The sequence below is a fragment of the Phoxinus phoxinus genome, assembly GCF_949152265.1.
Source record: "Phoxinus phoxinus genome assembly, chromosome: 11".
NCBI classification, from domain to species: Eukaryota; Metazoa; Chordata; class Actinopteri; order Cypriniformes; family Leuciscidae; genus Phoxinus; species Phoxinus phoxinus.
Genome location: NC_136886.1, coordinates 24,402,511 through 24,424,934, shown reverse-complemented (window position 1 = coordinate 24,424,934; position 22,424 = coordinate 24,402,511). Strand labels below are relative to the sequence as shown.

Genomic DNA, 22,424 nt, shown 5'->3' with positions numbered 1-22,424 from the left:
TTGCGTTGTGCATCAAGTTCAAGTGTTACTTTTTTGGCAATGCGTATGGCTGTCTGCCGGAAGCTAGTTATTTTGGTCGATAAAGTATTAAATATGGATATTTTTCTTACACGAACGCATCGCTTCACTTCAGAAGGCCTTTATTAACCCCCTGAGATGCGGGGAGCACTTTAGTCATGGATAGATGCGCTTTGATGGACTTCCAAAGACATACAGCCATTCACTCCCATTATAAAGCTTGGAAGAGCCATGGACATATTTTAATATAACTCCGATTGTATTCGTCTGAAAGAAGAATGTCATATACACCAGGATGGGCTAATTGTCATTTTTGGGTGAACGATCCCTTTAAGTGCTATGTTCCAGGCCACAACAGTGATAGCTCCGAGATCACACCTTGCATGGTTTAAAACTACAACCTCAGTTACCCACCAAGATATTTAAAGGGTTCGTTCATATTTTTTTAAAATCAAATTAAGGTTGAACCAATTTAGTCAAATGGACTATTTTAATGATGTCTTTACTACCTTTCTGGGCCTTGAAAGTGCCAATTACATTGCAGTCTATGGGGGGGGGTCAGAAAGCTCTTCATTTATCATTCGGCTTTGGAACGACATGAGGGTGAGTAATTAATGACAAAATGTTCATTTTTGGGAGAACTAACCCTTTAACATCAAGGCTATTTTTCATCAGATAAACTTTAAGCGTTCATCCATGGTATTTAGTTTCATTTCAGTGTATCACAAGTGAAAAAATGTCTGAAAAATGTTTATTGGGGAGAGTAGGGGTTCTAATTTTAAGGCATTTTACAGATATGTATATGCATTGTATGCAAGTAGTCTGCTATACTGTTATAAAAATCATTGTTGTACATTACAAGCTATCAGAATTTCATCTTACTTTTTGGCCATGTAAATAACAGCAACTGCACTTTGGGCTTCTGAATAAAATGTAGGTGTTTTTTCCTCCTCCAAGTGTGAGCTCCATATTCTTATACTATACGGGCCATAAAAGCCTGATGTATCAAAATATGATACTCAAGAACAACAAAAAAGCAAACTTTTAGATTTTTTTTATTAATTATCCATGACCTACAAGAACTATTTTGTCAAGAACCACAGGTTGTCTGAATTTTTTTAGTACGTCAGGCTTTACAGTGTTTTATGTTTATTTTCACAACAGGCCAATTTTATTGGTATTCAGTAGCTCTAAATAAAAATACTACTCACCACTGGAAGATTGGCACAGTTTGATTTGACTTCATACTCGATGTATGCAGCCTCATGTCCATCTGCACGGCCCATTTCAGTGTAGCACAGATCTCTTGTAGCATCGATACGTTTATCCACTTCCTCGAGTGAAAACACACATACTGCGGACTCTTCGTTGGGTCGACTGGAGGAAGCGAATTGGCTCGAAAACACCCCCAAAAGGACCTCTTGTTCCGAAGCAGCTATACTTTTTATTCCCATAGTCTTACCTAACTTTGGCAGGCCTACATGTAGAGCTTGTAGGAGGTTATAATTCTTTCCTCCAGCTGAACGGCAACTTAACGGAACTTCTACGTATGAATAATACGCAACATCATCCAAACACATACGGGAAACATATGTGCGATATTCTCTCGACTGTGATTTTAAGTCTCTCCGATAGAACATGAAGTAGACATACGAGCGATGGGTAAATGATGTTACAAAATGATGGTCATACTCCGAAAGCCTCCCTGCCACCGCTAACTTTGACGTTTCTTCATATGAGAAAACAGGATCCATAACTAAGTTTCGAGTAGATATTGGAGGTTGGCTGTTGGTATAACCACGTCCCACAAACAGCACTGGCTGTTGTTTCCCACGCCCTCTAGTGAGCGCCACAAGTCCTACTGTAGAGACATTGGGGTCATTAGCTGCAACGTATTGCGTATCCACAGGCCTCTCTGCAGAGAAAAGCACTTTCCCCACTGCATCCAAACTTCGTTTCTGACATATTCCTTGATAAACACTTCCACAACTGATGAGCTCCTGATTGTAAGGATCCACAAGTAGTAGCTTGTTGTGGTTATTGGTCCATTTTGCCTGTGGGCAGTTTGATTCACTAATTGGCGGCAGGCAGTCACGGCTGTCTATCACAGGTCCTGTCTCTTCCTCTGCCTCAAGCTGAAGTTCGGACGAAAGCTGGTAAAGCCGATCACGGGCGCCTAAATAGACCCGACCCAATGTAGGGTCAGGATGCAAAGCTAGGTGCTCAAAGAAGGTGTCATTGCGCAAGAAAGTGGGGTGATGGCTGGAAGAAGCAGAGCTCTGAGTGACCACGCAGCTACATAGTATGGAGAAAAGAGAAGAGAACACACACACCATCCCAGGTGGCATGTCAACTATTCTGAGGACAAAGAAAGAGAGAGAGGATGAGAGAAAAAAAGTCTTTAAAAAATCATCACTAAAAAAATATGGAGGAAAAAAAAATGACATGAAAATGACATTATAAACATCCCAATCTTTAAAAACAACCTAGAGATATACAAGGATCCTTTAAACTGCTTAAAGTCGGCATGAAACCGAAGTTATTGGTATTTTCTTCTCTATGATGTATATACGAATGAAACGACTTCTTGAACAAGAACCAAATGGGACTTGATTTTGTTGGATTGTTGGATCATTGGATTGTAGTCGTTTGCCATTGTTGCGATCTCATATAATGAGAGGTTAATATGTCATCAGTAGGGTTGGGCATTGAGAACCGGATCCATTTAGTTCCAAATTTCCAAAAAACGAGGATTTGATAAAATGCGCATTTCGATTCCGCTTATCGATTCCCATTTAAGAGCAAGATTATTAACGAGACGAGAACTTAATCGGCACACACGCGCTGCTTTCTGTGCTGCACACACATCCAAAGCGCAAACACCCCACTCATATAGTGTGCGAATACTTGCGTTTTCTAGCGCTTGAACGGACAAATACACAAAACAATTATGAAAAAAATATTTTGTCTTAAGTGAACATAAACAGTTGAGAAAGAAAACGTGTATCGGAATATTAAATCGATGCATTAGGTCTTAAAGTGACAGCAGCTTAATATACCTGCTGCTGTCTGTCATGAATCTTAAAGGGGTCATGACATGGTTTTTTTTATTTTATTATTATGTTCCCTTAGGTGCAATTATAGTATTACTATAGTTTTTTTTACAAAAAACTTTAAAAATGTAGTGATTTATGACCTTTTCCCACCCTGTTTCTCATCCTCTGATTCAAACAGTCTGTTTTGGGGGTGTTTCCCCTTTAAGAGTTCAGTGTTAACGCCCACTGTTATGATTGGCTGACGTCAGTGCCTATGCATCAATTATTAACGCCCCCAGCCAGAACATTGCAGTTCAGCGTATTTAAAAAGTAGTTTAAAGTTTTAAATACATTACTTACAGTTTGCGTCGTCGTTGTTGAGCCCAGAATAGTCGGCACGGACTTATCTTTGAGCAACAGTTTTCTGGCAAAGCCAGCATCATTTTGGGATTTGTTCTCAAAACAGTCATCCTTCAAATGTATAGAACAAACGCTTAAACTAACACTGCCGTGACTGAGACGTCCGCAAAAAATAAAGTGCATCCATTTTTCCCTGATGACTGGATCTTTCGCAGCGTATTCAAAGATGTTGTTTGTCCACAGCCAGGAACAGCACATCTGCGGCATCGTAATTTCCCTGTACACAGACCCACTCGCTGTCCGTCGACTGAACACTTGTGAGGCGCGCGGCGCGACAATGATACGAAATGAGCGTAGTTGTCTTGCGCTTAAAGCGTAGTTGTCTTTTGCCGGAGGCGGTCATATGCAAACGCTGGTACATCACTTCGTACCGTGACGTCACTTCTTACCATGGATCCAGAACGAGCTGTATTTAGAGCTTGATTAAATAAATGATTCGTTTATAATGGGGAGGACGTCTTAAGCTATGAAACTTGCAGGACGTTTTAATGGTACAAAGACCTTTTATATACCAAAAGATCAAGGCAAATTTGGTTTCTCATGTCATGACCCCTTTAAAGAACAAAAGACAAAAGAAAATCACTCACTGATCTTGACTGAATAACTTTTTCTATTTTATTTATAAAAAAGTATGCAGTGCTCTTTTACAGTTGTTTACATTTGATTTAAATGTATGTAGCTGAAATTTGTTCAGTAGGCTAGTATTTATTTGTACTTATTTTATTACTGACTGTTTACTAGTCTTTAATAATGTTTGAAATTTATATTAGTAAAATCTAGTTGTTTTTGCTGTGGTACTTTTGTTAAAAACATAAGCAAAATTTCCTTGTGTAAGTGTCCTGTAGGCTGCTGATTTTTATTCATGGTATTCAGCTGCAACAGAAGGTTTTGCAAAAGGACAGAATAAATGTTTGATTTCTAAATGTTTGACTTTTTTTTTACCTTATTGAAATGAGTCAGAATATAATATAAGAATCGGAATCAATAAGCAGAATCAGAAATGATCAAATTAAAATGATACCCAACCCTAGTCATCAGAGTCAGAGAAGAAAAGAGATGTCAAGGAAAGGGAAGTTCTTTTGATTAAAGATAACAACAAATGACAACATTGTTTGCAATAAATACTGCAATATTACATTTTGATTTCATGGTGACTAAATATAACACACCTTTACAAAATATTGTTAATGTTATTAAAACAACATAATATTCCATTAACACAAATTAAGAAAGGATGCCACAAATGGGATGGCATGATATGTGAGAGAGAGACAGTTGATAAAAGTTTTCTTACCAGGATTTGATCTGCAGGGTCGACATGCATACAGAAAACACAATCAAACATACGTCCCCATCGGCTAAACCTAGGATACACATAAAAAGACAGGATTTTGTTTAAAAATGACAAAAACATGAACATTTACAGCACTTTAAAAAGGAAGTGTATGCATTTGGCAGGAGCATGTTCAGGAGGTTTAAACTATTTGGAATAATTACAAAATGTCACAACCAAGAGTCACTGAGAATACTTGGCTCTTGCAACATTTCTGCAACAGGCTGACCAATCAAATTTAATCTGACACTAATATTTGTGACATTCACTACACAGTGAATAAGTGAATTGCAGAAATACAAAAGAAACAGCACAATTTATCTGTCAAGCATGTACGGTTTATCTAATCACAAACAGATCTGTAAATTGCCTAGTGTAAAATGACAAAGCACTTAGAAGATAATTAAAATATAATAAAATGTAATATATTTAATTACATTTCATAGGCCTATTATATGTCAGTTATAAACGAGATTATGCAACAAATAATAAATTCTTTATATTAAATTAAATTAATTTACCATTCCTTTGAAATTCACAGATTTCAAATTCGCATGGAATTAATATCTAACCCACAATCTTCTTCATATAGCAGTGATATCCTAAACGCCAGCCCTAGAAAATCTTGCAATCCTGAATGTTTACCAGAATGAGTTTTACAGAATTTTCTCCGGAATCTGTGTAGTGATAGGGTTTTAGATGAGTAAACACCATTTAGATAACTAATTCCCACGTAGGCCTAGCTAAGAAAAGCAGCATTAACTTAAATATTTTGCTACAAAAAGGGAGCTTCTGGGCATGGACTTTGTGAACTATAACTATTCCTTTAACTAAAGATGCATTATAGGTGTATACCTCCAACAATCGCAGTTTAATTATTACAAAGATTAGAAATGTGTGGGGCAGTTTAAGCTGATCTGACCCATTAAACAAACATTTGACATTAAGTGGCAGGTAGATATAAAAAACAATATGATGCCACAATAATAAACCTGCAGTACCTTATTCAAATAGTGACACTGCAGCCTCTATGAAAGTTTGCATGAATAAAGGTCTTTGAAGACTCAATTCAATGTGCAACTGAAAAGACAGTGAATGAACAGTCCACGAGGATACATTCAGCACAGTATGGCTCTGAGGAAAGAGTAAACACAACATGTCTAAACCTGAGAACCAGGTATCTTAAGGAAATATCAGCTAGACTCTTCAGAGAGAATTTGAGGACAAATTTTGATATCCCTTCCTGTCAGCTAAACATTCCTTAAAGGTCAACATGAAATGGTGTTCACAACACATTTTTGTTCCTAATGTGACATTCAAAGTAGGGTTGCTCACTGCTCCGATTGATCGGCTACCGATCGATATCGGCCGATAATCGCTTTAATGATTGGATCAGCGATCTCATAAACCGATCTCATGCTAACGACACAGACACGTGCATGCCGTGAGAGGTGTAGCAGCAGCGACGCAGTCTCAATCTCGGTCCGCCGTGGATGAAATAGTTATAATGCTGAAGCCAAGGGGAGGTATAATTCATGTCTTTATTAAATAACCTACAAAGTCATTTAAAAACTTACTGTGAGACCTAAAGGGTGAACGCCAATCGAACCAGGACTAAATGTCTCTTTTTGATCGACTAAATAACAGAGAGAACCGAACTACAAGTGTAAACACCCTTACTTGTGTTTTTGCTCCACCAATGGAAATAGTTCAGAAGAAAGTCAATGCAGGATCAACCGTAAGGCATCTGCACTAATACACATACTGACAGTGTGTCGGAGTGAAAACAGTGAAAAGTCCCAGTGTTGTTGTGGATATCAGGACTCAAATCAAATTTGAGGACTGAAACTCTCTTGATGTAAGATGTATTAGCCTAAAAGTTAGTAGCAAAGTAAATAAATTTCATATAGGTTTTCATCTTCACTCGAAGGAGAAAAATAACACAATGCGGAAAGAGAACAGCCCAGTAATCTAATACCAAAAGCGATTCAAACACACAAATTATTTGTTCCTCTGGCTATGAACATGCACACACTTGCCCGACAGGCCTCTAGGGTTACATATAAGTCCTTCAACCAAAACTTCAGTCCAATTTAACATTGATGCCCCCCTGTCCTAAACCCTAAAAACAACTACTTTAAGACTTCATTAAGAGTTTAGGTATGGTTACAGTAGTTTCAGATTTTATGTTTTATATAGGATTTAATCAATTCATTAAATGTTTGGATTAATAAACTGGTTAATTAAATACAAATGTATCCTAATACAGATAATGTTTTGTGTAAGCATACTAATGTTTACTAAGCCTACATTATTTTTGTAAAAAAAAAAGCTTTGTTATTCTGTCAGCTGAGGCTGTAAGCAGAGAGTTTACATATAATCTGTTATGACAGGGTTCCTGAAGCTTAAATAAAAGCTCAAAAACTTTACAAGCTTAAATAATATAATGTCATCTGATGAAGGCCGATCAAGAAATTGGTAATAATATTGGCTATAAAAATGCTGCATTAAAAAAAAAAAATTTTCTATCTCACTTTTTCTAGCTAGTTTAGCTCACTTCTGAGTACAAAACACACACACACACACACACACACACACACACACACACACACACACACGCGACTAGCTAAATATTAACATAGACAAAAGCCAGACCATGTGTGCACCTTTGAACCTGAAATACCCAATCCTGCCTAATGATGTTATATGAAGAAATAAATATGTCCATGTCAAAACTAACAAAACTATTGTAAGGCTTTAGAAGACTTGGAAGTAAAACTTGTAGTGCACAGGTTTTATGGACTACTTTTAAGAAGCATTTTGGAGCTTTACAGACATGGTCACTGTGTAGAAAAGAGAGCATAAATGTGAAGGCCGTGTGAAGATGTGAACGTGTGAAGGTGTGAACGTGTGAAGACCGAAGAGTGAAAAGACCAACGACTCTACCGACAAGGCACTTGAGTATTAATTTCTATCTCTGTTTTATCTTATTGTCATTTCCTCTCTTTTCTACTCAAAACTGTCAACTGATCTTTCTGTTTGTGAGCTCTGACACCATGTGTTTTATAATCCCTATATTACTAACATTCGTAAATCCAATTTTTCCGCGCTCTCGGACGGATCACACTCGGTCTCTCTCGCGCGCTGATGACGTTCGCTTCGCTTTTGTCCAGTCCGGCGCCTCGAAACACACACACACCAGAGTTTGCAGTTCCTATGGCGGAGAAAAGAGCCCGGTCGGATGAAAACCGCTTCAGTGAACTCAATTATAGTAACGGCGCATTTTATTGTCAGTAACGGTAACTGCGTTGTAACGGAGGAAACAGTAATTAGTTATATTACTCGTTACTGACAAAAATAACGCAGTTAGTAACGCCGTTTATTTATAACGCCGTTATTCCCATCACTGTCCACAGGTCACCTTTCGGCGAAACCTACGCTCACTCTCACCCTCTCGCCTATCCTCTTTGGTCTCATCCACACTTCCTCCACCAGACCAGCTCTCAGCACTAGATACTAGCAGTGCAACTGATACTCTTTTCTCCACTCTAACATCCTGCTTGGACAACTTCTGCCCCCTTTCCTCCAGGTCAGCCCGCGCCACACCCTCTGCCCCATGGTTATCTGATGTGCTCCGATGAACATCGTGCTAAACTCAGGGGTGCAGAGAGGAAGTGGCGCAAATCCAAATATCTACTGCTAAAATGACTTACTATCACAACAAAATTAACAATTCTTCTGACTCTCGCATGCTTTTCAAAACCTCCTCCCTTCTTAACCCTCCTCCTCCTCCATCAACCCAAACAGCTGATGATTTTGCCACATTCTTCATAAACAAAACTACCACCATCAGCGGCCAATTTACCAATCCACAAATTAACACACACATTTTACCAGCTAACACACACATTCTACCCTCCTTCTCCTTGCTTTCAGAGACAGAAGTCTCCAAACTCCAATCCAACTCCAATCGCCGTACTACCTGTCCGCTTGATCCTATTCCCACTAACCTACTTCAAGCTATTTCTTCCTCTGTTATACCCACACATCATAAACACATCTCTTCACACTGGTACATTTCCCACAGCATTCAAGCAGGCTCGGGTAAGCCCACTGCTTAAGAAACCCACTATCCAGCACATCTAGAGAATTACAGATCGGTATCCCTCCTTCCATTCGTCGCAAAAACACTTGAACGAGTTGTTTTCAACCAGATCTCCTCCTTTCTTACGCAGAACAACCTCTTGGACAATAATCAGTCTGGCTTCAAAAGCGGACACTCAACTGAGACTGCTCTGCTCTCAGTAATTGAAGCTCTGAGATTGGCAAGAGCAGCTTCCAAGTCCTCAGTTCTCATCCTGCTGGATCTGTCTGCTGCCTTTGACACAGTTAACCACCAGATCCTCCTGTCAATCCTAAAGATGAAGGGGATCTCGGGAACTGCACTCCAGTGGTTCAAGTCTTATCTCTCGGGTAGGTCCTTTAGGGTGTCGTGGATGGGTTAGGTGTCTAAGACCCAACATCTAGCCACTGGTGTGCCTCAGGGCTCAGTGCTTGGACCACTTCTCTTCTCAATCTACATGACATCACTAGGATCTGTGATTCAGAAACATGGCTTTTTCTACCACTGCTACGCTGATGACACACAACTCTACCTCTCATTCCAGCCTGATGATCCGACGGTAGCCGCTCGCATCTCAGCCTGCCTGACAGACATTTCTGGCTGGATGAAGGACCACCACCTTCAACTAAACCTTGCGAAGACAGAGCTACTTGTAATCCCGGCTAACCCAGCACTTAATCACAACTTCACCATTCAGCTAGGCTTGTCATCCATAACTCCATCAAGATCAGCCAGGAACCTTGGAGTTGAAAATGGTTACCAATTGAATTTCACAGACCACATTGCTAGCACTGCCCGGTCATGCAGATTTGCCTTGTACAACATCAGAAGGATCAGGCCCTTCCTATCAGAGCATGCTACACAACTCCTTGTTCTCTCCAGACTGGACTATTTTTAATGCTCTCCTGGCTGGTCTCCCAGCTTGCACTGTCAAACCTCTGCAACTGATCCAGAATGCTGCAGCTAGAGTGGTCTTCAACGAGCCGAAGAGAGCACACGTCACTCCTCTCCTCACGAAATTGCACTGGTTGCCGGTTGCCGCTCGCATCAAATTCAAGTCACTGACGTTTGCCTACAGAACAACCACTGGCACTGCTCCCCTGTACCTGAACTCATTACTTAAGACTTATGTGCCATCCAGAAACTTGCGCTCTGCAAGCAAGCGGCGTCTTGTGGTGCCATCTCAAAGAGGCACGAAATCTCTCTCTCGGACCTTTACCATGACTGTTCCCTGCTGGTGGAATGATCTGCCTAACTCAGCCAGAGCTGCTGAGTCCGTAGCCATTTTTAAGAAACTGCTGAAGACGTATCTTTTTCGGCAGCACTTGAGCACTTGATCCAGTACTACTAACACTTTCTTATCCATTCAAAAAAAAAAATAATTGCATTGGATTGTACTGTGAAGGGTCATATCACTTACAAAGTGTTGTCCTACTGCTAGTTTAATTGCTTCTATTGTTTCTCATTTGTAAGTCGCTTTGGAAAAAAGTAAAATGAATAAATGAATAAATGTAAAATGTAAATAGGCTATTGTTCAAGACTCCTCTTTTGCATTTCACAGATCATATAGGATTAAATCAAAATTATTCAAGTCTCTCCACAGAGACTTAACTCCAGTTTTGGGGAACTCATACCCACAAGCTTTGCTAACTTAAATCCTGCAATTATTTATTCAAACTGATAGTCTCCTTTTACAAGCTTGGGGCCTGGTTTCACAGACAGGGCTTAGATTAAGCCAGGATTAGGCCTTAGTTGAATTAGGACATTTAAGTAACCATTTTAAACGTGACTTAGAAAAAAACAGAGAGACAAAACATTGGCACTGACATATTTTAAGTTACTTCCAGTTAAGACAGCTCAAACATGCATTTTAGTCAGTGAATAATCTTAAGCCTTGACTATGAAACTGGGCATGGATGTAAAGTTAATTTAGCCAAACTGAAAGTCTGATAAGAAAATAACCACTTTCACACAGTCTTTACTGATTAATTGATGATAAACTACAGTTAAGAGATCATGTGTGAAAATATAGCGGTAAATCAGTTCTGGCAATTTTCCAGTATGAGAGTTTGTAACACTACCAGTAATTACTGGTATGATGTTATGTGTGAATACAGTATATGATTACAGTACACACAAGGTCAGAACCCACAGAAGTCCACCCAGGGGATTAAATGAGAATAAAAGCCTAAATTCAATCCATTCATTATATAAAGCGATCGTGTCTCTTCAGAAAATTTGGACTAAACCACTCAATTCATATGGATTCTTTTTACAATCTCTTTATGACCAATTAGAAGCGACAAAGTGGTACTTGCATGGACTATCAATGGAGGGACAGAAATCTCTCAATTTCATTTAAAATATCTTAATTTGTGTTTCGAAGATGAACGAAAGTCTTACGGGTTTGGAATGACATGAGGGTGAGTAATTGATTACATTCTTTTCATTTCAAGGTTTTTTCAACCTTTTAAATATTCAAGACTCACAACTGCATATGGTGAACCAGAGAACAGAATCGCACTGGACAGATTTTTTGTCATGTTGTTGTGCACAACTATGTAAAAGACTGTATATTGTTTCACTTCATTTTAGGATGCCCAGCGGTCATAAAATGGCAGAAAGGGGAATTATGTGGTCTGAGATAGAAACTAAACTTTTATCAAAGGGTCAAGAATTTACAACAGTTGTACACACCACAGATTTGGAGAAGTTCAGAAGAGGGGAGATCATGGGAAGAGGATAGAGAACAACAACCCACAACACAATAGACAAAAAGCACACTCATTATAGAGATGAATGAACATTAAAATGTGGGGACAAGGACAAAAGAGTTGGGGCACTTTGCTCTATCCCTCATAGGACAAATGGTTCAACATGTGACAAAACAATAAACCGTTGTAAATCATATTGAATATTTGGGTCAAATTTGAGAATGAAGTTAGAACAGCACTCAAAACAGCCACTAAAAACTGGATTGGTTTTGCACATCTAGGGTTGGGTACCGAACTCTGTACTTTTAAGGGTACTTGTACTTCTAATTACGTCGTTACTACCAAGTACCGAGCATCTGGCACGAGAGTAAGACTATTTACCGGTAAATACAAATCATGCATGTTCTATGTGTCTTAGTGTGAATTAATGGTGCAGACGTACAGTTTCATTGACCACACACGCTGTTTTCTGCCTCTAATTAATAATACTAACACTAATATTAATAAATTATCAAAACTTTATTTTTTAAGAAATAATAAAAAATGTCTTTAGTTGGGCAGTACTTTGTGTTATTTGACAAAGTTGTTTAATTTTATATGATTAAAATATTAATTAAATTGATGTTTTATGTCTTAATTTGATTACCAGAAAATACACAACACAGAATTTGTGGAAAACAAAATATTTTATAAAAATTAATTCAAATATATATAATTAAAATATATATTTTTTAAGAATTCAATTAAATAGCTAGTAGCCTACTATTTACAGGTAAATATTACAGATTAGTGTTTTAATATTACATTACATTACATTATTGGTACCAGTTGGTACCCTATTCTACACATCACATATTTAGAGAGATTTACGAATAAATGTATTTGGTGCCAAAAGAGTTCATCACTGTCTAATCTTTAAAGATTAATGCCTATGTCTCCTTATCTGTTATGAACTGCTCCGAGACACAAGTTGAGGATCCAAATGCAGTTTATTAAAGTAAATCAAAATCAGAATCAGAATCCAGGCAAAGGTCATACACAGGCAGGCAATCCAAACAAACAGACAAATCCAGAGGGTGAGACAGGAACAGGAAAACCAGGACACGGGCAGAGATCAAGAACCAGGAACAATGACTACAAAGGAAACGCTCAGAAATGCAGTGGAATAGCCTAACATACAAGACTTCGCATGGAATGATGAGGTGAACCAGGCTTATATGGAGTGAACTAAACAATATAATGAGACACAGGTGAATGTGATAATCAGGGATGATGAGTCCGGGCAGTGAATTATGGGAAATGTAGGCCTAGTTGTGAGTGAATAATCTATCTAGTCTGATGTGGAGTGCCCTCAGGTGGCTCTCAAGGGCATTCCAGCTGATGACCGTTACAATATGAGAGATATACCAAACAACTCTCATGAACGATAGAATATATTCACAAATACCAACAAATAGGCATTTTAACATTTCAGTGATATTGACATGTAATTAGGAAAAACAACAAAGGCATTTAAAGGTGCTGTATGGAGTTTTTCTACTAAAATGAATCCATTTTTTATTACCTGTGTGTGAAGGGGTTGTAATCTCACAATAAAATGATCCACTTGGCAGGTTTTGCTATTACCTCTGAAAGCAAGTATTCCTATTTCTATGTGATGCTCCGGGTCGGATTTCCCGCGAAATCCAGTGACGTGACAGACCTGCATGCGCGCTCCCGAGCGTCTCGCCTCTCGCCTCGTCTACTGACTTTGCACTCAACAGCGACGACACTGCAACTTTATGACATGGAGTCTGCTAATACTAGGAAACGACTAGCACAACACAGACTCCAACACAAACTCCACATAATAATAAAAAACAAAAGAAAGCACGCGCACGAGCACTCGCTTGTAAACGTATTGGTTGCAATCTGAAACATCACCGCTAGATGCGACTGAAAACTCCATACAGCACCTTTAAAGGGTTAGTTCACCCAAAAAGAAAAATTATCCCATAATTTACTCACCCTCAAGCCATCCTATGTGAATATGACTTTCTTATTTCAGAAGAAGTTATCTTCCAAGCTTTATAATGGGAGTGAATGGTACCCTAGATTTTGAAGCCCAAAAAAGTAATCCACATGGCTCTAAATAAATATATATTTTAATTAGTTTTAAATAGTCATAACTTTATAAACTATAATCACTGGCTTCCAGTAACAGCCGTACACAAGTCGAGTTCTGGCGGAAGAATGACCTCTGACCCAACGTATGACGTAGGAGTAGCATGATCTTAGGTGAGAGTAGATCCTTCTTGCATTTCAAACAAATAGGGCTAGGCAACAAACTCAAGCTCCTCCAACATTTCTAATTCGTGACCGGAGTTGTGTTTTGCTCTAACCTCTGTGTTTGTCAATACGCCAGGTCAGAGGTCACTCTTCCACCAGGACTGGCTGACTGACTGACTGCTCACTCACTCACTCGAAGAAGAGGGTTTATGTAACTCGGGTGGTAAGTCCTGAAACCTGCAAAATTAATTCCATATTGCAACTTATTTATTGTTTGTTGCATATTTTTTAGTTTTTAGCTGTCTGTGGACCTAATACATTTACTATTATTTAATTTTTACAAAATATAATATTAGCTAATCTATTATATCTTATCTAATATTAGATTTCTCATCTGAAGTGATTCATTTACCTGTATGTGTTCAACGTATTGCAAAATTTCACTCGACACTTCCTCAATTTCCGATGCCATGGGAGCTCCATAGCATAATACTTCAAGATTTTGCAATTGCAATGAATAAAGTCAGATTTTGCTACCAAAACGGAACAACATTGTTTGTTTGTGTTGTGTTGTCCAGACATGCTTGGACTCTGATTATTGTGCACTCTATTTACCCATGGCACACCCAAAGCCTTGTTCCTGGCTATGCTCCTGCTTTTATGATGTTTTTTTTTTGTAGCTTGACAATCCCCAGTCACTGTATAAGGGTGAAAAAAGGGTGAGGAAATTATGAAAGAACTATTCCTTTAAGCTTATCTTCACTTATCTCTTCATAAGAATTTAATGGGATCATAATCCAAAGTAAAGGGCAAATACAGGTAAAGTGGGACAACTGGTAAAGCTTAATCTTTTATGATTGTGCATATTCTTCCATTACTAAAAATCAACAATGTAATATGCGATGACAGTGCTGCTTTAAAAAAAATATGATACAACTGGTCATCAATGACAAATTATTACAAAGCACTCCAACTGGTGTCTCTAACTCTTTCTTCATAGTATAGGCAAGTATGTTTTTTCTCCATGCAGCTCAGCAGCAGAGAAGCATTTTCCTTACTTTATGCCAGTCACTATGGCCGGGCATGTTTGATGACATAATCGAATACTATGGATAATGAGCAGTGGACAAATGAGACAAAAACTGTTTATTTATAAAACTAAAAACAGCCTTTATCTAAAAAGAGATCCAAACTGTGCAGCATGAAGGAAGCATTATGGTTTGAGGCCAGACAGGCCCTGAGGAAATTATAGACTCAACCAAGAATTCCACAATGTACCAAAGTATTTGAGAATATAAGGCCATCTAAGAGGATCTTGTATAAACACTCAAACAAGTCCACAAAAGAATGTCTAAAGCAACATGAAATGGAGCGTTATGAAATGGCAAAGCCCACTTCTGAAATCTATAGAAATGAAGAACATTTCGGCCTGCACAGTCTGCAGGTTTATGTTAGATGCAACAAATGTACTATCCTTGTGTAACCGCTATGTCCCTAGAAAAAAAAGTGTGTGTGTGTGTGTGTGTGTAGGAAGGGGGTGGTTAGTTCCCACTAATGGGGGGGAGAAAAGAGGGGTAGTTACCAGGACAACCACAGACCCACCAGAGCTTTCAAAAAAAGAGGCAAAGGGGTTGCCAAGGGACTCAACTAACTGTAGGGAGTTCTTCACACGTATCCCCAAATGTATGCTTGCTTACACAATCAGTGTGTGTTAACTCTATTCTACTTTAGATACACGTTAATTAAACAATGCAGCTTTTGCTTCCACAGCATCGAAAAGAGACTTTGTTTGTGTGGGTATGAAGGTCCACACTACAATAAACACATTTCATATCTGTTCTAATAACCCAAGAGAATTCTTGCACTTTCAAAAAAGATTGAGAAATGTCTTGCTATAGCAGAGCTGCAACAGGGAGTAAAAAGGAGAGAGATCTTTAAAAAGGCAACAACATTCATGTTCTCTTCACCATGGCAACTCCTTTTCCCAGGATAGAGACAATCTCAAGGGTAGGAATGTTTATGAGTATCCCAGGAAGAGTTTTAAGGAGTTCTGTGTGACAGCATCAGTGGGACAAAAGAACAGGAAAGAAACAGAGCATACTGTATAAAAGATATATGCTTTTAACAATAACTATTGGTTTAGAGCTATGTTCATCTTTCTTAACGTTAATTGCCGCTATTACAAGTGGCGTATCTGAATTTTGTAATCTATTAAACTACTGTGAAGTTTACACGTGACATGATTGTTGTCCCTATACGTACAGTACTGAGAAAAAGGGTAAAATGTAAAAGAAAAATATTGATAAAATAATAACGGTTTAATTTTGTTTACCATCATCTCCTTCAATTAGAGCTGCACGATTCTGGATAAATTGAGAATCACGATTTTCTTGATTTTCTACAAAAGAGATTTACTAGAGGTAAAAAAGATATTTAATTAATTAGATTTTTTTTCTCTCTCTCTTGTAGGCAAAATTACCCAGATGACCTAATTCTTCCAGTGAGGTTCTGAAGTCTGCATACGATGGACTCTTTACTATCCCATGAGGCCACGGGAAAGGATTTATGAATGGAAGTGAAGCGACGTATCTGACACTGGTAGGTCACTTGATAATGACAACATGGCGAATGTAGTACGTCCAAATAACATTCATACTACACACACTCATACTATATAGAACGTACCTTTTTAACGGTCGTGAAGTAATTACAAAATAAGTACCTGCTCAAGAGAGTATGCGATTTCAGACGCAGCCTTGACTTTTCATAACTGGATGAATCAGCGTTTTTGAACGAATCTCTTGAATCAAATACATTTCTTTAACAGTCTTTTTCACCACCTATTTGAGTAACAATGTAATTGATACAATCTTTATTTGAAGTGTCATGTCACTTTCAAAGGGTGATTAACTCTTTTGATCGCTACCATTAGACAACAGTATTATATTCCGAACTATAAACTTTTATACAAGTACTTCTGTGATAATTAGAATAATTGTCAGACAGAAATAATGATAGGCCTACTGTGTGGTTGAAAAGACTGTTTGTGAAGCTAATTTATACTTACACATAACTGCTCTCTCTGGGTCAGCGGCAGCGCCAACGCAGACCTGAATGTTCACAGTGTCAATTGCACCAGACAAAGGTTTAATAAACAGCTGGATCGTTACTTAGGAATAAGATCGCTGAGTGTTTGAATAAAGATCGCAATCTTTCGATTGATTAATCGTGATTAGTCTAACTTGAATATATACTGAATAGTTAATTATTCTAAATTAATCTGCTAACGGTCAAGTACCAAGAAATGCATTACCGGCGGTATATAAAATGTATGCAGATTAATATCTACATACACTCTATTCAGGTTTTACTCATGCACACCTTACATTCACATATTCAACAGTTACTCACTCACCCCTCCCCTCCATCTGCAACTCTCCCTCTTTCTCCAGTTCCTCTCTTATTCCCTGACCTTTTAAATCTCCACTCCAACAAAAGAGACAAAGGGAGCTGGACAGCTTTCTCTCTTTCCCCCCAGCTGAGGGGGAACAAACACACACATACACAAGACTACAGACCGTCATTCCACAGGGGCACAGGCCTAATGCAGACGTACTATATCTCGTTTTCTTCATCCTCTCTATTATTATCTCAGTTATTATTAGGAGTCCAACCAGGGCTGCTTCTGACCGTTCTGGCTACTTAGGCAAGATCCCTATTATTGGCATGAGTTAAATTAAACAAAGAAATAAATACACAATTATACAACAGAAAACAGCAACATGCTTTTTTTTAAACACTTAGCTAGTCCAAATTCTATTTTAAACTGTTAGGTAACCCAAAAATGTGTTCCGATGAAGTTCCACTCTGGTGAAAAATAAATATACCTAAATGTATTTGAAATACATTTATTTTATATATACTATTTTAAGTATACAAATACATTTGCATATTTATGTACAGTCATGGTCAGAAATCTACATTGTTTATCCTTTTGATCTTTCATTAAATTTTTTGGCAAAAATCGAACCTTTCATTGAAGTAAAAGAATTGAAAGTGTGAGTGTGTGTGTGTGTGTGGGGGGGTGCTCCATAACACATTTTTGTGTTAATTTTGATGTTTGTTTTGGATCGTTGTCCTGATGGAAGATCCAACCACGGCCCATTATAAGATTTCTAGCAGAAGCTGTCAGGTTTAGATTTTTTTGATAGAATCCACAATGTATTTGAACAAGATGTCCAGGACCTCCAACAGAAAAATATGCCCACAACATTAAAGATCCAACGGTATATTAAATTGTACATTGTAAATTGATTAGGCTAGAACTTCTTCATTATTGGCCTGATGGTCAAAATGGGGATTTTCAATTCTTTAGCTATTTTTTTACAGCCACTTTCTATTTTGTGATGCTCAACTATATTCTTTGGTTTTACTCATTGTGACGGATGATTAAGGGAATTTGGCCTCTGTGTTTCCTCATATTTAAACTCCTGTGAAACAAGAAGTCATAGCTAGACAATTTCATGTTCCTAGTCACCCTGGTGTGCTAAAAAAAGGTTAATATTATTGGGAATATACTTCAGAGATATTTTACTCGTAAAAAATTCTAGGGGTGTTTTGGAGAAAAACAATGATTTCATAATGTGATTTCCCCATTGAATACGCCATAAACCCAATGCCATCACACTCACCAACAATCGGTTTCGCTGTACTTTTGCTAAACAACCGAACTAGCTAGAGTGCACACTTTTGGGAATCTGTGTTGCAGATTTGGCACATTTGTCAGAAGGCAACCTTTAGAGTCTAGAAACTCATTGCAGCTAAAGACACAAGTCTCACCCATGCATTTCAAATCTAAGAATGATGAAGTTATTTTTAGATGATGCTATGTAATAGCATCTTATTTTTTATATGAGACTTTCTTTTTGTGCAAACCAAAGAAAATGTGAGGTATGAACTAAAACATCTAGTTTGTTTCTGCTAACAGGTGAATTTCCAAACACAACTTTTGCCTACAGCGCAAATGTAACAATGAGCAATTTGCAAATACAATAATTTAATTTGTTACAATTTTTAAGTACTACTTCAGTCATTTATTTTTGTTGCATCCTCTGTTTACCTGTTAGGATTATGAACTATATTTGAGTTCTACTTGTTGAGTAAAAATACCCACACAGCAACAGTGTCGGCCCACATCTGGTGTACGTTAATTCCACATGTACTATTTGGCCCGGATCTGGGCCGACACTATGGTGCTGTCTGGGTATTATAGCCTATATAAAAGTTTACAGGAAATGTGTTTTGAGTTGCAAAAAAAAAAATCATGAAGTAAGTTTTATAATTATGACCTTTACAATTATTTAACCACATTTTCATATCAGGTAGGCTATTGCTTAATTCAATTAAAATTTATTTCTATAGCACTTTTTACAATTTTGCATGGTTGCAAAGCAGCTTTAGAGAGGGAGTGTGTTTTGTCTCCTAATTGCAAATTGTTTCATTGGTTTGGAACACACCAGCTTATTCATAACCTTAAGCCTAACATATTCATACTAAAAGCTAAAAAAAACTTACATTTTGATTTCAGGGGGCCTTTAAGCTGTGTTATTATTTATAAATATTACTTTATTGTATCCATTAGCACACTTCAAGTTTACTTGAAATGCCATTGCAATGTGTTAAAAAAAAATTTTTTGTTAACATAGCCTAAATGTTCAACACTAATAGACTTGCAATTGTAATGTCACCAAAATACATTTGAAGTTTACGCTGAGTGAATTCAACACTTAAATACAAGAGTGTTTAAACTGTACTTAAGAATACTAGGAATAGTCCTACTTTAGTTTAAAAAAATAAATAAAAATAAATAAAAAAGGATATTAAATATTTCATATAACTTCAACACTGCTTTTGGACAACTAAAATGCATTTATTACAAAATTAGCCTAGTTGTTCCAATTTAAAAGACTTTAAGTATAACAATTTATATTGGGCCACAAACACTTTTAGTTCTACTAAACTACATACGAATAAATTGTGATTAAGTATACTATATTTTTTACTAGGGCAGACTCCCACAAAATGATTGACAGGCAGAAGTTGCTTGATTGACTAAACAAAGAATCTGACTGGACTGTGGCCTCTTTTTATTTTACTGTTTACAAAGCCTTGAGCTGCAACAGAGATCGTCGTTATATCTCTTGACAGCTATTTCAGTGATACCTTTGGAGAATAAATTATATTCTACAAAGGCTTGGGAACCCAAACAATAATTAGGCCTAACATTTGGCCAGAACATCCTAGTAACCAGCTATAGACCTTAGTCAGGTTAAACACCATATTGAATTGAAAACGAGGCTGTGAGGGACAGACTTAGACTTTACAATGGAAAGCACTGTATAAAAGGTCCTAAATCATGCTATTTTCACAATGCACAAAAATGTTTTTATGTAGTTTTTGTATACTGAAAGTTTTTTTTTTTGGAAAGACCTTTCAGCTGAACAATGTATGTTGTTAAACAACAGTACAATCCACTAAACGCACTTCTATCCTCACAGTCTGGTTTTTTATTCCTTTTTTTTTTTTTTTACTCTGATTATAATCTAGAACACCCTAATAAATATCTAGAACACCCTGATAAATGCATAGCATCTATCTAGAACACCCTGGCAACCAAAATAGCAAAACACTCCAGGCATATTCTGAATGTTCCAATCTGACTTCTGACCTATAATGCTGCCAGAATCATAATCACACACTGCTCGTTCGTTGGCCAGAGGAGAAGTTTTTTTTTCTCCATTCTGTCACCTGATGGAGTTTTGGTTCCTTGCCTCTGTCGCCATTGGCTTTTGACTTGCTTAGCTGGGGACATTTAATTTAATATAATTCAACAATAATATTGATCTGCCAGCATTGATGCCATTATATGAGAACTGAACTGAGCTGGACGATGACATCACGGTTTTCTCCAGAGCGGCTATATATATATATGAACTATAAATGAACTGAATTAATAACTATTATTTTACAACAAAAATGAAACATAACTGAGCTGGACTAACGCTATTTTCTTCTGGAAACAAACTTTGTTGCATTATCTCTGTAAAGCTGCTTTGAACCAATCTGTATTGTAAAAAGCGCTATATAGGTGAGTCGATTTGACTTGAGGGTGAGTAATTATGAGTAACTGAACATCTAAAATTAGTAATTGAAAGAATTTTCCTTCATGGGTGAATTATCCTTTGACTCACGCAAGACCGGAAATTCTGTCATTATTTCTTATTATCATTATTGACTATTCACAGAATTTTCACATAATTGCCCATCCCAATAAGCAATAAACAAAACAATGAAGAAACATTGGAGTCTGTTTACACCTGTGTGTAGAACTATCTACATCATCAGACCAGCTGAGATGTCAAGTAGTGTAAAGAGTACAAAAGATCCCTGTGGTTAGAAGAAAACTATAGGCTAGTCTACCACCAAATAATCTAGCAATAGTAAATAGGTCCAGGCACTGGACACGAAAATAACATGAAAATGCCATTAGTGTGAATAGATGCATAGGAATGAATTGTTTGATATATATAGCCTATATATATATATATGGTTCACAATAAACTCAAGTGCAAATAAATACATTAATTTGAATGACATAATAAATTGTAACATTTATTTCATGTTATACATACTTTTATGATTTCGTTTCACTTCTTCATTTTCATAGCATATTAGCCTATCTATCAGAACAACTCTCATCAAAACTGCATCTTCAAGGATATGGTGCATTCATTCAAAGCATGAAGATTAGGACTTAAAATTCACCTGTTTCTACTCTGCAGTTTAGAACTTGGTATATCTGTGCTAATATGCTAAACTCATGAACTCCCTTAAATCTATTTCGAGAAGAGGACAACGTACTTTTCATCCACGATTTGTGTAATCAGAAGTTAAATCATCAACTATTTAAAATCCTTCAAGAGTACCATGGGTTTAGTGTCCCAAAGACCTATTACTTTGTTTAAAGCCAGTTCATCGGAACGAGTAACTCTAAAACAAATCACCTTCCCTTCAACATGAATAACGACACGCTGGACACATTTCTACACTACTCTATAGTGTAAAACACATTTACAATATGAACAGGTCTGTTTAAGTAAAGCATTTAAAACCATTATTACAGCGTAAACATGGGTACTTACCTTCTATCCACGTTACTCAACTCTTGAGTTTGAAAAAAAGTTTATCCAACTTGGACCGACTTTTAAACAGCGCAAATTCACACGCTGACCACAACGTCCACTGTTTTATTTACTCGGTTTACGGTAGAAAAAAAATACAACACATAAAAATAAAACAATGATAATGATGATTATCACATCCCGATTCTTTTTTTCTGCACGGGTCAGTCGCTTGGTTTGTAGTTAAAATTATCCATTTAAAAATGAGTGCTTTGCAATTTACTGGCCCTTTTCACAGTCGGCATATCGCGCTTCGGCAGCTTTTCAAAGTGA

At 37.4% G+C, this 22,424-nt stretch overlaps 1 protein-coding gene across 1 annotated transcript in view; it reads right to left on the bottom strand.

The window, feature by feature from the left end:
* The window catches only part of plxnb1b (plexin b1b), a 52,972-nt gene extending 30,548 nt beyond the window's left edge, over positions 1-22,424 (bottom strand). Inside the window, exons 1-3 of the mRNA XM_079629472.1 lie at positions 22,113-22,424; positions 4,768-4,837; positions 1,230-2,376 (exon numbers count right to left, since the gene is read on the bottom strand). Of these exons, the coding sequence (XP_079485598.1) occupies positions 1,230-2,366 (1,137 nt within the window). The 5' untranslated portion in view covers positions 2,367-2,376; positions 4,768-4,837; positions 22,113-22,424. The remainder of the gene's footprint in view (positions 1-1,229; positions 2,377-4,767; positions 4,838-22,112) is intronic.